Source organism: Osmerus mordax, chromosome 12 (assembly GCF_038355195.1).
Source record: "Osmerus mordax isolate fOsmMor3 chromosome 12, fOsmMor3.pri, whole genome shotgun sequence".
In the NCBI taxonomy this organism is placed as follows: domain Eukaryota; kingdom Metazoa; phylum Chordata; class Actinopteri; order Osmeriformes; family Osmeridae; genus Osmerus; species Osmerus mordax.
In genome coordinates, this window is record NC_090061.1 from 17,907,658 (window position 1) to 17,924,476 (window position 16,819).

General features: G+C 41.3%; 2 protein-coding genes across 2 annotated transcripts; both read left to right on the forward strand.

Annotated features, from left to right (window-relative positions):
- Positions 1-698: 698 nt before the first annotated feature.
- Positions 699-3,263, forward strand: LOC136954239 (transforming growth factor beta activator LRRC32-like). Its single transcript, XM_067247824.1, is given in 3 exon segments — positions 699-809; positions 811-975; positions 1,201-3,263. Coding segments are annotated over 3 exon segments (2,160 nt in total). The 3' UTR covers positions 3,085-3,263.
- Positions 3,264-4,453: 1,190 nt separating this feature from the next.
- LOC136953770 (uncharacterized) lies at positions 4,454-16,254 on the forward strand. Its single transcript, XM_067247175.1, has 10 exons — positions 4,454-4,557; positions 4,815-4,953; positions 5,191-6,499; positions 9,492-9,625; positions 9,828-9,991; positions 10,486-10,652; positions 10,781-10,863; positions 11,058-11,139; positions 13,370-13,461; positions 13,844-16,254. Exons 1-10 carry the CDS (start codon positions 4,486-4,488, stop codon positions 14,683-14,685), a joined length of 3,084 nt encoding a protein of 1,027 aa, XP_067103276.1. The 5' UTR covers positions 4,454-4,485; the 3' UTR covers positions 14,686-16,254.
- The last annotated feature ends 565 nt before the right edge of the window (positions 16,255-16,819 follow it).

Consider the following 16,819-nt stretch of genomic DNA (forward strand, 5'->3'; position numbering starts at 1 on the left):
TTTAGCAAGGTTTCCGTTTAGGAAAGAGTTCCGGATTTAACTATAGCAGGAACAAACAGTGATAAATTTACCTGCCATGGAAGAGGTGTTGTCCGGTTGGCTGATATAATATGCCTTACATGAAGGTAACACATATTTGTACTGATGGGTTTCATCAGACATACCTGTCATAGAATAAAGAAATGTGGCTTAAAATTCTAAATTAAACGCATAAAAGGATACTTACTAGGAGAGATTAAAGCAAGTTTATACAGGGGTAAGTTAAATCTAAGGTTTGCTTAAAAACAATTGTGAATTGTTTCCCTTTGTAAATAGAGAAAGGTTGGTAACAACAGAACATGCCAAATCATTCTGAAACTGAAAACGTTTGTGTTTGTCATACACAAAAGTCAAATATTTATATTGATATATATACATGTATATACAGATATGTAAATATGTATGAGTATTTTTTGTTGATCAAATAACAATTGCACAATGTCACACAATAAGGTGATAGACAACTATGATCTAATGTTTCATGCTTGGATGGCTGTATGAAGGTTTGCGCTCAGGGCAGGAGCATTTCTCATTCATCAATATTTGAATAGATCTTAAAATAAATGTTAATGCGGAGAAATCTAGAAATAACACATTTTTGACAACTTGATAGGGTCGCAAATATATTAAATAAATAATTCAAATATATTAAACTCGACATGCTCTGTCCTCTCAGAGGGTGTTGTGACAAACGTGTTTATTGGGTTAATAAAAGTCAACAAGCAGCGTATCTGGTGTCCACATCCCTTCTTTCCTCTTACTTTTTTTTTTCTTTTTCATGACGAGCAGCTATATATGGCTGTAGAGTCATGCAGCGCTGCCCAGAGAAGCAAAATAAGCAGAATGATGATGGGACACACTCTCAATCTCTTTTACCTCTTATGGTCACACTCTCTCCTTTATCCAGTCTTTGGAAGGCAAGATCTGCACCACCAGGTAGGACCTCCAGAAAATAGGAAACTTCATTGTCTAATTACATTTTACTGTAGTTGTTCTGATTAACAAACTTAATATTGTAACATTGTCATGTATTGATTTCCAGAGTCTAAGTACTATTGGTAGTGTTTGAAAGTGCAAGCCTTCTGCAGCACCATTACACTTACAACACCAGCATATGTGCATATTTTTAAGCATGTGATACATGTATTACTTCAAAACCAGGAGCTGTCCCAGCAACACCAGAACCTGACGTCAGTTCCTGACGGACTGGACCCAAGGCTTAGGGGACTGGACCTCTCCCACAACATGATCAGGCAGCTGGGCCTGCTGGCTCTACCAGACCTGAAGAGACTGGACCTCAGCTATAACCATCTTGAGCTCATGGATGATCTGGTTTTCCAGTATGTTCCAGAACTGATAGAACTGAACCTGGCCCGTAATGAGCTGAACAACAACGTTGAGATAAACAGCAAAACCCTACAGCGCCTCCAAACATTGAGGAGGCTGGATATGTCTCTGAACAGCTTAGATGGTGATGCAGTAGGACTTTATATTTCCAACATGTCCTCTCTGGAACACCTAGATCTCACAGGAAATACTTTGATGAAACTAATGTCAAAATCCTTTACAGGAGCCAAGGGCTTGAGAACGATTTCCCTTGAAAATAATCTCATATCACATATAGAGCCGGGGACATTTATAACTTTGAGAGAACTAGAAAGTTTGAACTTGGCCCGAAACAATTTGGCCCACATCTGTGACTTCAAACTCCATCAGGTGAAATTCTTGAACCTGAGCCGTAATTCTATTGAGTTCTTTGTAACACACGAGGATGAGGAATTGTACAAACTTGAAATCTTGGATCTGAGTCACAACAACCTCCTTTATTTTCCAATTGTCCCAAAGACCAGTCATCTGAGACACCTTCACCTGCAACACAACATGTTGGGGGCCATGAGCACAGAGGTCCAGGTGCCAGAGTCCAACACTCTTTACAAAGAGATCACGTGTGCGAAGAACAGTACTTTAGAGAACGATAACATATATTCCAACTGGAGGCACATACCGTTGGTTTATATGGACTTGAGTAACAATCACTTCAGGTACTTTCCTCTACAAACCCTGAGGTATCTGACAGCTTTGGAAACACTGAATTTGAGTACAAACTGTTTGTCTGATGTCAGCTATGACTCTGCGCAGGATGGTACTGTGGGAAACTTTGCCCAACCTCTCTTTCCCTCCTTGCGGTACTTTGACTTGCAAAACAATGACATCACACACTTATCCCCCCTCTCTCTACAGTCCCTGCCTCGTATAGAGACTCTGAATCTACAACAGAACACCGTGAAGCCATGTGAACCAAGACCAAAACCAGACAACATGACAAAACGAAGCCCACAACCTGATTTGTCCTGCGTCAACTTCAGCCAAATTAGGACTCTAAGACATCTTAACTTACAAGACAATGGCATAGAGGTTCTCCATCCAAGAACTTTTGATCAAACACCTCTCGTTTCTCTCAAACTGGCAAGGAATGAAGATTTGATGATACACTTGGATGCCTTGGAGGGTGTCCAGAGAAGTTTACAGTCACTTAGTATCAGTGAAATTAACATGACAAACACTGACTGGTCTTTACCTTGTTTAGCAGCACTGACTCAGCTTAACATTTCCTACAACAACCTAGTTGCGATCCCTGACAGCATTGTATGTTCTCCAATAAGAGAGCTTGATGTTAGAAATAATGCTTTTGTTTCATTAGATGATTCTTTGGTTGCTAATTTGTCTGTGCGTCTTCAAGTTCTATATATTAGTGGAAACGCTTTAAACTGCTGTGATACAAACTGGCTGATAATCTTGAGGAAAGCCAAGGTTAACATTCCAGACCTTTATAAATCGGAATGTATCACAGCTTACAATGGAAGCCTTATACTGCTGACTGAGTTTTTACACAATCCTTCCCTTTTTTGTTTGTATGAGTCTGGGACACCAGAACTGAGTTTTGTACTAGTTATAATATTCATCCTATTTGTGTCTACTGCGTTTACAACATTGGTTGTGTGTATACAAAAAGTGTGTTGCCAAAGAAGATCTTTTATTGTGTGAAATAACTGTTGTATTTATGTCAGATTTCTCAAGTCTCCCTCTTTGCTTACACCACATCTACATAATTGTCAAAACATACTAAAGAATACTAAGAAGTTAACTAGTACAGGTGGAGAATGGATTTATACAATAACTTGAAGACGCCAGTAGAGAACTGCATGCATATTACTCTGCTACAGTAGGACCAACCTTTCACAATGTCTATGTTTGATAGCACTTCGAGAATTTGAAGCCCCAAAATGAATGTTCATGAAAAAACTTGATTGACTCTTTCAAATGATTTCGAAAAATTAGTAGGCTAAGGCTATTGCTACATCATTTTAGACGATCTTCTTGAGAATGTGCGTACTTTTGAGTTATTGATTATCTACTGCACATCTACAGGCTACTTGCTTTGGATAAGAGCTAAATGCATAAATGTAAATCATAAAACGGTTCAATAAAGGCCGTGTAATAATGTGCGTTAGCCCTCCTTTCCCACTCCCTGATGCCTATGTGGGCAGAATGGGAGACAGCATGATCCATGGGAGACGTGGCATGCCAGGCCTTGAAGCTATAGCAATTCGCAAAACTTGCCTACACCAGCTTTAAGCTCCATGGCTATGGAGTCAAAGTAGGGTCAATAATATTTTGTATTGCTATTGCATCCGTAGAAAAAGATTTGCATTCGCAGAAAATGTTTTGCATCCACAGAAAGATATTTGTGAATCCGTAGAATTACGGATGCAAAACCTTTTTACAAATTACTTTTTTGCAGATCCAAAACTATTCCTGCGGATGCAAATCTTTTTCTACTGATGCAAAACTATTTATACGGATGCAAAACTATTTCTATGAATGCTAAATATTATTGACCATAATTTGACTCCATACATGACGCTCTCCACACTCTTTCAGTGCATACAACAGTCTGTGTAATTTATATTTGTATGTGTTTTTTTCTGCCTTTGCTATTAGTCTGAACAAAGAATAACTCAATTTAATCATTTGTGAATCAGACTCATTAAGCGTTTGTAAAATATGGAAGTTGACCGGATGTTGACAAGCTTGTTCATAAACACAAGTAGGCATGTTAACGTAGGCCTACGCAGTGCTAGTATATCAGACAATATTAATTTCAGTTATTTTGTATGCATCCTTTTACGGATCCATTTACATCGAGTTTCATAAAAATCCCCAAACAACCTTTTACCACTGTGCATAAAGCCAAAATGCACCTCAGTCGCAGAACCCTCTAAAAAGACGTCAGAAAAAAAGGGACAACCCCGCCAACCAAACGACAAGTGCAGTCGGTCAATCCAGCAAGTCAAAGCACTACAATTTAGCCTGACCATGCCTGGACAAATGCTACAACAATTACCACCACCACCTGACCTACTTAATATCGTCAAAAGATGTCTCATGTATAACCTGTTAGTATTGGAGAACACCAGGAACGCACTGGATCGAGATATAAAACATTTCACGGAACGGGTAAAGACGGCAAAAAAGTTAGCGAGCTACTGTCATGCCAAGGCGTATAATGAGAGCTATCTCAATTAACGTGTAGAAGCTAGCTATGCGTTATATCAGTTGTTGGAGTGCATTATTACTATGCCCCTGCATTCAGAATGAGCTAGTAATCTTGTCAGATAAATGCCATTTTACAATGTAGACTTATCTAAAATCGACTAGCTGTATTATTCTCAAATGGCGCATGGCTAACTCAAACTCGTTTTTTTTTTTCAAAGGCCATTGTGGAGGTACAAGATTGTCTAATTAAGCAGCAGCCAACCAATCTTCGGGATTGCTGCGACTTTCTGAAAGTTCTGTGTGCCAAATGTCATGTAATCCAACAACTTTCTGCTACATTTAAAAACCTCACATCTGGTAAGACAAATGTATTTGTATTTTTATAGCCGTGTAATACAATACAGCAATACAGAAGACTTGACATACAGTACCAGTCAAAAATGTGGACACATTTTCCCATGAAATGTGCCCAAACTTTTGACTGTACTGTATGTCCATAGTAAGTGAATGCAATGGTTCTGATATTGTTAATAAGTGATTTCCACTGTTTTCCATTGTATATTCAATAAACATCCAAAAAATTTGCACCAACAGATCTACAATGCATCGCTAAAGCCCCTTTAAAGGGAAACCTACTTCCCAACCAGGTAGAACTGTCCAGGGAAAGGGGCATCCAGATGCCGGATGTACTGAAGTTCGGCCCCATGCTCCAGAATGTCCTGATGGCAGGTTCTATCACAGGGGCAGTCCAGCTTCTGGGAGCTACCCTGTCCCTCCACCAGCTCCAGCTCTTCTTTACCTCCCAGGCTGATAGTCTGCTCCCGAAGGATGCATTCACACACTGCACGGTCTCTACCACCCAGCACAGCACAGTCTTTGAGGCACCAGTCTTAACCTTTGAGATTGCAAGGAAGCATGACAAAGCACAGAACGTTGTTCGCATGAAGAAAACGACAGAAGTACAGCAGATTGGGGTTAAACCAAGTGTAGCGCTTCAGCCAGCACCGACTCCGCAGGTCAATATTCTGAAGTCATCATCATCCCCACCACTGCCAAATAACTATCAACATGCAGGTGTCTGTAGCCCTAACAACACACCAGTACCCTCAGTGCTCACTGGCCAGGGGATGGAGAACAACGTATTTGTGCTGCACCAGAAGCAGACTTCCTCCCAGCTTGTCCACTTCCTGCGATCCAACGCCAAGAACAAGCATGTTATGGAGGTCACCTATGAATGGAGTGAATACTTTCAGAACACCTCTAGTCTCTGCCGAACTGAAGCCGCTGCCACAGAGCCCCTTGTGGATGGGGGGATGAAGCACCAGACCAGAGAGGCTAAGATGGAGGAGCCAGGAGTGGCAGCGTCACAAGTCCTGTTGAGGAAGCAGTCGTTCCCAGAGGTGGACACACACTACCCAGTCTTCACCGTGAAGAGAGTGGAGTCTGGAGGTTCTCTGACCTACACCTGCATGATCGCAACCAAAACCGAGCTCTGGGACGTGGGAGACATCTTCACTGACGTCAGACACGCTACCTCTCAGAGTAGCGCCTTAGAGAAAGAAGGCGTTCTTCAAATCTCCTGTACTGAAAATCACGAGGAGAGGACCACAAACGCTATCCTGACCCCCAGCCAGCTCCAGACTGAAGAGGCCAACCCGAGGCTGGAGGTCAGCAGAGATCTCGAGAGCTTCCAGAAGTGCTCTGTCTCATCTTCCGTCAACCTCTTCAGAGGTCCAGAACTTAACCACCTCAGCATTCCAAAGTCTAGCCAAACGATCATCCCAAAGTTTCAGGTACGGAAGTTTGAGGAGATGGCGGTGGTGGTTAGTCACATGGTCAGCCCTGGGTGCTTCTACATCCAGCATTCAGATGCCTCCCTGCAGCTTCAAGCCCTCCACACAAAGTAAGTTTCCTAACATGAAGTCCAGCATCTCGCCAGATTATGTTTGTGTGTATGTCTTTTAAGATGCACAATTAAATGTTGTTTGCCAAATGTCATTTGACCATCTGTTCGGTCATTACTTAAGACCAGGGGTCTCATTTATAAAGCTTGCGTACGCACAAAACGGGGCTGAAAATGTGCGTACGCCACTTTCCACGCAAAGGTTGTGATTTATAAAAAACAAACTTGACGGGAGAATGTGCGGTCCTCCACGCAAACTCTGACCCTCCCGTAGGCCTACGCACATTTTGGGAACAGTTGGAATCGGCGACGCAGATGACCGTACTGTAGTCAGACTGCAGAAAGTAAATGTGGGAAGAACGATTACTCGTAATATTTATATATTTTGTTTTCCTCACACACGTTTTTTTCACTCGATTTCATCATTATCATGAAGATTAAATCCAGCAGTGTTATTTGCGTTTGTACTGAGTGATAATTGTTCCATAAACACCTTGTACAATCCAACTCAAATTTTAAATAAAAATTCAGCGCTGTCTCACCATCATATTGTCCACTACCGGAGTGCAGGAGGGGGAAATGCCCGACTGCATGGAATGCAGATAACATCACATATCCTACCTTTTAAATAACTGCAGAATACAGTGTATAACTACATATATTTATTTAATACTGTGCATATATCATCATATGTCAAAAACTGGAAATACAGTCGTTAAGCTCCTGCGCAATCGCAACACTCCACGTCATCGTTATCAGTCCAGGCTTTAATAGATTACTGTTCATAACAAAACGCTTGTTTTCAAATTGTATCTCGACTCGCGGTATCACTGGGCACAGTTGACTACCGGCCACCAAATTTTCGGAGTTTTCGGGCTCCACCAATAGGCTAACAGTGTCTGAGAAGTTGTCATGCGCTATGATTCACCGTAAAGAACAATCGCATGCCAGGGTCATGATTATGGAAGCAAATCGTTACCAAAATTCAAATGCAAATGAATTTCCATAAAATGCATTTGCATTTTAAGAATGTGGCTGCATTATTTGACTCATAAATGAAATTAGTAATCAATCATCCTATTTGCATTTTAATTTTCTTCTTCAAGAGTGCTCAATCTTTCACTTAATTAAAATGAAAAATAAATAGACATTTTAGATTTAATTTTCAAAACATGCCCCAGCAAATAGATACCAAAATTCAATTTGAAATGTAAAATTTGAAAATTAAAATGCATTTCCAGAAATGCATTTTCATTTTAAGAACGTGGCTGCAAAATTGTGACCACAATTCAAATTCAAATGCATTTCCAGAAATGCATTTTCATTTTCAAGAACGTGGCTGAAAAATCGTGACCACAATTCAAATGCATTTTGCATCCCTCAAATGCATTTGCGTCCCTCAAATTGTGCAAACACTGTTAGAATTAGCTGAGCAGGTAGAATCTAATAATATATCTGAGTCTGATGCCCGTGACCGAGTAGAACAAGTCATAGAGAGCTTGGCTGCATACTCTGCCGTCACAGATTTACACATTAATAGTAGCTCTGCCACTGTTTTAGTCATTGTTTGAGATCAAGTTGCTCAGTCTGTGATACGTCCTCTAAAGACCCGGCAATTCAATAAATTTTCCGGCACATTTGCAATGTAATGCAATGCAGATGTGCACACCGCCCCCTACCGAACAAGATGGGTAGCTCGGTCAGCAGGGAGCTGAAGAAGAGCGGCTACTGACGTCACTCTGCTGCGCCGCTCAGAATGCTTTTTCGTTCATTTTGCATTTCTGCAAATGCATTTGAATTTGAATTGTGGTCACGATTTTACAGCCACGTTCTTAAAATGAAAATGCATTTCTGAAAATGCATTTGAATTTGAATTGTGGTCATGATTATTCAGCCAAGTTCTTGAAAATGAAAATGCATTTCTGGAAATGCATTTGAATTTGAATTGTGGTCACAATATTGCAGCCACGTCCTTAAAATGAAAATGCATTTCTGGAAATGCATTTTAATTTTCAAATTTTACATTTCAAATTGAATTTTGGTATCTATTTGCTGGGGCATGTTTTGAAAATTAAATCTCAAATGTCTATTTCTTTTTCATTTTAATTAAGTGAAAGATTGAGCACTCTTGAAGAAGAAAATTAGCCACATTCTTAAAATGCAAATGCATTTCTGGAAATGCATTTGCATTAGAATTTTGGTAACGATTTGCTTCCATACATGATGAGATTCTAGATTAGCATTCATGAGGTGCTTTGCATTGACTATTTATGGTTAAAAAAAATGGGCGTGTTCAGGGTGGGGTACAATGCTGGTTCACGTACGCACACTTGTGGGTAATCTGTGATTTATAAAGGGAACATTGCGTACAGGTGTGCGTACGCACGGTTTTATAAATCTGAATTTTTGTGTGCGTAGGCCATTTTAGGCTTTTGGGCGTACGTACACTTTTAGTAAGAATCCTACACACAGTTTTATAAATGAGATATATAACAAATGAGTTGTCTCTTTGGTTGAGTTGTAAAAAGATGAAATGTTTGTTTTGTGGAGTTATCATTAGCAAGATGTTTTTATTGTACATAAACTCAAAAGGCAAATGTTGTTGACGGCTTTTACAATAAATAGCTTTTATTAAGTTGGAAAATGTATATGGGAAAGCTTTGAGAGCGAGCTGCACGTTTTGGTGGAAACATCCCCATCTAATGGTAATTCAGTAGAATTGGAATTCATGGCATGCACAGTGAATCCTTTCACACATACATTAATTGTCCTACCCATGGAGCATTCTAGTAAGAATTTATGTAATAATTTGATTTCTCTGCAGAAATATAAGCATTACTATCTGCTTATAACAAGGCAAAAGTTGTGCCTACAACAGGGAATACATACAGAAAAACACCTAATTCCTAAAAACCTACTTCTGCTACTCATTCATAGTGTTCCTTCTTCCTGGTCCCCTCTCCCTGTTTCCTTTGTCTTCTGTGTCATACAGCAGTCTTAAAGACAGTCGTTCATTCGCAGAGCTGCGGAGCATCCCAGATATTGGGAGCTATGTGATGAGCTGGTTCCCCTCACAGGAGATGTGGTGCAGAGCCCAGGTCACCAAGATCTGTGGCATGTGTGGAGGTGAGTATGCTTTCAGGCCGACCACTAGAGGGCAGAACGTCACAATATATTTACTGGCTACAGGTGGTATGGAACAGGCTTTTCTGCTATCAAAGCTACCAAGCTGCTCTATAACTGTCCTCTCTTTCGTTTTCCCTCGTTTTCTTTCTCACTCATTTTTAACCCCCTCAACTGAATCCCTCTTTGTCTATATCCCCCCCAGAGAACAACCCAGAAGACTGTGACAGAACCTCCAGCAGCATCCAGGTGGAGGTGAGGAGGCTGGACTACGGGGACTCTTCCTGTTTGTCCCTCTGGGACATTAAGGAGCTCCATCCAGATATGACCTCACTTCCCGTTCAGGCTGTCCAGGTTGCTCTGGCCAAAGTAAGAGGCTTTCCATCCATTTCCTTTGAGTGGTCATGCTTTGACGTAAAACTATGTGCAAAATATTTGTCTCGTCTTGAGTGCTTGGTGCGAATGCTTATTATTCCATGGAACATGGATTTAGATGCTTGGGCTAGTTTGACATTTATTGAAAGTTCTGTAGTCCTTGTTTATTTTCAAACTGATTTATTTTGTAGTCTTACTTTGAAGAACACTTCCATCTGTCTCTTTCAACTGTACCTTAAAACCCAAAGCCTTGTCCTTCCTGCTCTGCTTAAAAATAGAGTGAAACCAACCTGGATATTTAATCTAATTTCCATCTGATCAGTCACAGTCTGTTCTCTGTAAAGTTTGATGAAAGAATTAAGTATTTTCTGAGCCAGAATGGCCGTTAGGAGACGGATAAGATATGGACGATAATCAACAGTTCTGGCATGTTCTCGCTCCGCTCCTCAACATCCCCCTCTTTCCGTCTCTACCCCCACTTCCTCCAGGTGTCCCCAGCGGACGGCTCTGCCTGGTCCCAGGTGGCGGTGGGTTGGTTCAGGGACATGGTGGAGAACAGGACCCTGTTCGCCAGGCTTTACATTCAGGGAGATGGGGAAGGTGCCAAGGTCCTTGTGGAGCTCTTCATGGAGAGGGGGAAGATTGGGGCCATGAGGTTGTACCCTGCCCTCACACACACATACACTATATATGTAGAAATGCAAGGATGCCTGTTAATATCTCCCCAGACTTGTAATTAGGGGGAGACTAGTTAATGTGTGCCCCCCTTGTGTGTTTTTATAGGAGAGGGGCCTCCTTGTCACTGAGATTGGCTCAGAATGGACACGCCAAGCATGATAAGCTGAGGAACGTGGGCATCAAGAGAAGTAGGTGGCATCACATACACACACTGACACATGCAATCATATACTTTAATTACAGTTCTGCTGATTCAGTTTTCCCTTGTTTGAATGGGTTTAATATCCTCTAGAGGGCAGAGTTGTTACAGCCATCAGGCTAATGATGCATTTAAAACAGTGATCTGAAAGTGTGTGTGTGCCTATCTGCTGGTGTGTTGAAGGTAGTGCTCAAGAGCAGACAAGGAAACGAGAAGCAGCCTGGGGGAAGTACCTCATCTCCTGTTATACTCAACACCAGAAATAGCTCTGGAAATTATTTCACGCAAATGACAAATCCCATCAGATATTCCACTGGCCTGGACTCAATTATCCATTAATTGATCTGGGAACTGGGAAACTTCCTGCTTTGTGATATCCTCTTGATTTATCTTCATTCCTTGACGATACATATTAGATATTGTTTTATTTAGCAATGGTTTTTGAAGACAGTTTGTCTTCAGTTTAGGATTTCCATTTGTTCTTAGTTTATATATCTATACGATGTCTATCCAGCTAGATACAAAAGTAGGCGTGTTTTGTAGGATTGAGTTGTAAATCACCTTGCATATGTTGACCGAATTAATCTAAATAAGTTTATTTCGTAATAAAGACACAAATTGCAACTGGAACGTATCCTTTGTTTTGATTTGCAATATTTGGTCCTAGCATGCATAAATGAAAATCATACCCAAGCCGACTTTTTGTTCTTTGCAAATAAGCTGTAATTTATGACAAAATGAAGTGCTGAAAGGAACTAGACTAAGCATGAAACACTTGTGACTACTTCATTCAATGAGATAGCTACCCATGTCCTCCCCTAGCCAGGCCAGAAGTGCAGACACAGTCTCAGTACAGTAGCTAGTGACTGGAGGTCATCTGATAACACTGACAATCACCACAGAGAGCTGAACTCTGCTCCAGCTGCACCACACTCTAGCACCACAGAAAAGTCTACTATTCTCCCAGCTGCTTCCCTACCATACTGTAAACCGCTTGTCTTCCCAGACAAACGGGGGAGTTTGAGTCTGAATAAACTGGAGTTCTCTTACATAGGAGCGGACTGGGAGGATCTGTGACAGCAGCTGACGCATGAGTGAGGTCACAAGGCTCACAGGTCAAGTCCCTCTTTCTGTGATGATGCACGTCATGTCCAGAATAATCTATGTGAAAAATGCCCCCCCCCATGACTGAGCCTGGGTGGTTCAGTAGGATGTCAGGTCTGTCTTACTACTGCTCACCCAGGAACCGGACCCTCTCTTCCCCCAATACCTCCACCACCCACCCCTAGCCACATTCTTACACTACGTTTGATTGTGCAAGGAAGACTAATGTTCTTCTTTTTATAAATATAGATCATCTAGGTTTTTGAGGATTTAAAAAACCCTGTCGGATTACATATCTGCTGTGTAACTGGATATGGGATTGTCTTGAATGATTTTGTCCAGCTGGTACGATTCACATTTGATCCCCAAGAAGATAATATATTTGTTGAATGATTCCACAAACATCTCACTACTTCTCTCTCCCTGGATCTCTTTCTTTCTCTCCAGCCCTCTGTCCCACATCAAAACCACACTCCACTTCCCTGCCCAGTGCCCTACCAAGAACAATACAGCACAATCATGTTGCTTTGGTGCAGAGCTGAGACCTATTGTGTCCACACAGATTCTTTCTTCAGCTCGGGGTAGGAGGAAATCGAGGCGTTTGATCTGTGAATTCTAAAGAGTCTTGTTGGAGCTCAATAAAGGCGGCCATTGTATGTAAATTGTTTATATAAGCGCGTATGACTGCCCCAGTGCAGGGTAGTGGCTAGTGGCGGAGGAATGATTAGCATTTTACCAACGCACGGTATTCTCAAACCCAGTTGCCTTCGGCCTTTGGTTTGATTCAAACTTTTTATAAGTTATTATTTACTACACATTCGTACACAGTTTGTGTACCACCACAGCTGAAGGTAATCTAAATGATGCATCTTATTCTAAAAAGTGAATGATTGTGGGTAACTTGTGTTGGCGAGGAGCAGAGAAGGGGAACTGGTAGTTGTGATCTCCCTAGGGATGTGCTACCTTACTGACAAGTTAAATCAAAGACCATACTTGTTTTTGGGATGAAACAGCTGTACAATAACTTCTTGTAGCTGGATGTACTTTTGTTGTCATTCAGGCAACAAAAGTACTAGGAGCATCAAGCTACCGGTCTTCATATAGGACAATAGAAGTTTTAAGTCTGTTATCAATCCTAAAAGGTCCAAATGAGATGCATGTCTTGAGCCATTGCTGGGAAAGTCTGTGTGTTGCTGAGTGTCTGTCTGTCTGGGACTGGATCCCAGGTCAACTTGGGAGTACTCTATTAATACTTGGCGAACCAATCACGTGGTTCGGCTAAATGTTTCGCCATTGGCTTCGCTACCGTATGTCCCGTGACGTGCTTGGTAGGCCATCCTTCGGCCTCTTAAAGCACTGCCGGGTGATGTAGCGGCTCTTGTCTCGCGTAGCGTTCTGATCGACCTGGCTCCATGTCCGGACTACACCTCATGGTGTTCGTTTGTGGACCTGGTCCTGCCCCTCGCACCCCCGGATGAGCCCGGTAAACTGGCACAACAAAATGCATTAAAACCATTGAAGCTGTGTTATAACTGTGTTATTACTGCATTATACCTGTGGGTTACAGGATTGCATTTTTGAGATGTAGTTGAGGTTGTGTGTTTTCGGAATACAGGAGGTGTAGGTTTGACGACCACCTATAAAGTGATTGCTGTTTATTTGAACTTGTTGCTGAGAGAATAATGCATTGTGGATTTGATAGAATTTCATCTTTATTGATACTTATTAATCACACGGGTTTCTTCATTTAAAATTATGAATATTAAATGCATACTCTCCTAATACTGTGAGGATTGGAATTGTTTCCATCATGTGTGCTAGCTTGAGCCTTGACTTTTTGTTTCATTTGATTTGTAACCTTCCAGACCTGGAATCCAAAATGAACTGGGGGTCCTTTTATGCTGTGATCAGCGGCGTAAACAGGTATTCCACTGGCATCGGCCGCATTTGGCTCTCCGTGATCTTTATCTTTCGCATTCTGGTCCTGGTGGTGGCGGCTGAAAGCGTTTGGGGTGACGAGAAGTCCGGGTTCACGTGCAACACCCAGCAGCCTGGCTGCAACAGTGTCTGCTACGACCAGTTTTTCCCCATCTCGCACATCCGCCTGTGGGCTCTGCAGCTCATCCTGGTGTCCACCCCGGCCCTGCTGGTGGCCATGCATGTGGCCCACCGGCGTCACATTGACAAAAAGATCCTGAGGAGGACGGGCAGAGGCAGCCCCAAAGACCTGGAGCACATCAAGAGCAAGAAGTTCCAGATCATCGGAGCTCTCTGGTGGACCTACATGATCAGTATCATCTTCCGAATCGGCTTTGAGGTGACCTTCCTCTACATCTTCTACCTGATTTACCCCGACTTTAAGATGGTGCGCCTGGTGAAGTGTGACTCGTTCCCGTGCCCAAACACGGTGGATTGCTTTGTCTCCAGGCCCACGGAGAAGACCATATTCACTGTATTCATGCTGTCTGTGTCTGGGGTGTGCGTGCTCCTAAACCTGGCAGAGGTGGCCTATCTGATTGGTCGAGCTTGCATGCGATGCTGCCATGGCTCAGACGAGGAGAGTAAAGTAGCCTGGATCACCCAGAAGCTGTCATCCTATAAACAGAATGAGATTAATCAGCTGATAGCAGACCATTCTCTCAAGGCTAAGTTCAATGTGACCAGAAAGACCCCTGTGGAGAAGGGTGAGAGGTGTTCTGCTTTCTGAAACACTATCCCTCCATACCCTTTTCATTGCTTCCAAATAACGATCAGTAACCCACTCAGAGTCCAAGACATCATTGGCAACATGGTTACAGCTACATATCTGTTATTACATCCATTCGTCCATTCATTAATTCATCCATTCATTCTACTGACTGTTGCAGGTAACAGGTCTGAAAATGGGATCCAGGTGTAGGATTCGGAAAGTGAGAGATCCTTTTAAACTTTTAATGCTGGATAGGAATGAGGAGGAACATTTTTCCAAGGGACTTCAAAAAGTCTCAAAATCGTCTCCAGTTGGGGGTGGAACTGAAACCAAGCCCATAGGATAGAGCAGCATTTGTTTGACCAAGTGACTTGCAGGAGCATGATGTGCTGTGCAAGGAAACCATTGTATAACCTAATTTAGTCATTGGTTTGAAGAAAACTGTACATCAATTCCTTCATTACTTTATGGGTTGCTTAACTAATATTAAATGACTTGTTGGATGTTCATACAGCAATAGAGTTAGACCTAAGTGCAGTTTACAAAATATGGAGGTCAGCACAACCTGGAAACTTGAAGCACTTGAACATGTTTTTTGAGAGTTGGTTTAGAATCACTTTCTTGTGGAAAAACGATGTAGCTTGTTGACTAATGGGGTTCAATCCCAACTGGCTATACCAACAAGGACTATTGACACCTAGATTACACTGTGTAGAATAACAAATGCTAACATTTCATCAGTTTAAATATTCAAAGCTTTTTTGTGGAAGTTGGGTCTCAGTTCTGGTGGTTCACATCCAAATCTTCAAGATCAAAGATATCTGGATCTCTCACAACAGGAATGTTACTGAACTGCTTTTGAACTTGTCATTCTTCTGGGGCATGGCCCGGCACTATTTCAGCACCTTAAAATGGTGGCTTTGTTAAAGAGGCATCTGCATGATGCCAACCTATGAATAGGCAAGATTAGAGGGAGGATTCATTCTAACATTTCCATACTGGCTGCTTTTGTGTAGCAGGCACAAGAACGAGAGTTGCAGTGAAAGCTCCATATCCTATTAGTAAACTGAGGGCTTGTTATTGCACCTAGGTATCTATCTGCTTACATTTGTTTATCTCTTTCAATTTACTTTAATTTACTTGATAATGATTTTAAAAATCGCGAACCATAAATGTGACAAGAATTCTAAATACACTGTCATTGTCAGAGTGACTTATCAGAACTGGTATTCCAATGATGGAAATATTTAGTATTTATAGAATATACTAGAATTGTAATAATATGTAGAGTATTTAACTCTTCTAAACCTTGTTATACTGTACCATCCCAACTTTCCTATCCTTTGAGTCATCTATCATTCTTTGATTTTCACTAACATTGTAATCATGGATGCCTAATGCTCATGGTTGTAGGACTGATTTGCAAGTTTACAAGACAGACTAATGTGCCATTTTGTTGTTTGAGGGAAATAGAAGGTTTTTCTGTAGATATCAAGTAAACAATCCAGTTCAAATCTAATGGGAACAGAGTTGTATATACTGTATGTAAATTGTTGTATATCAAGAAATAAAATCAATAATAATTTACATTTGAATGATTTGAGATGTGTAGACAAACTACTTCTTAAACATATTGTTAAGACCTCCTAATTAGCTGCTGTGACCTCCATAGACAGGTTACATCAACACTTTGACTATTTCTTATACATTTCGGGCAGCCATAAGCCAAGAAAAGGGACTGTTGAAGTTCTCTATTGATGTAAATAAATTGTTATATATTCATCCAGTGCTCTGTTACAGAAACATAATTATAAAGACGCCTCTGATTTTGCTGCAAGAAAAGTGATTACAGTATTTTGCCAGAAGTATTAAGTATTTGTTGAAACCCCCTTACAGTCTTTTATGAGCTCCTTCTTTATTTGTTACAGCCTACATATCTCTGTTATAACCTACATTTGTGTAATGTGTGTAGCATTGTGCTTTATAATGTTTTGGGGTTATAAGAAGAAGACTATATGCACACAAACAAAGTTATATGCAAATCTTCTTGACAGACAGGCAGACAAGCAGGCAGGCAGACCGATCTATCAATAGATTTTGTACTAGCTATACTGTATGATGTTATAATAGATCTTTTGTGGGGGGTTTTATA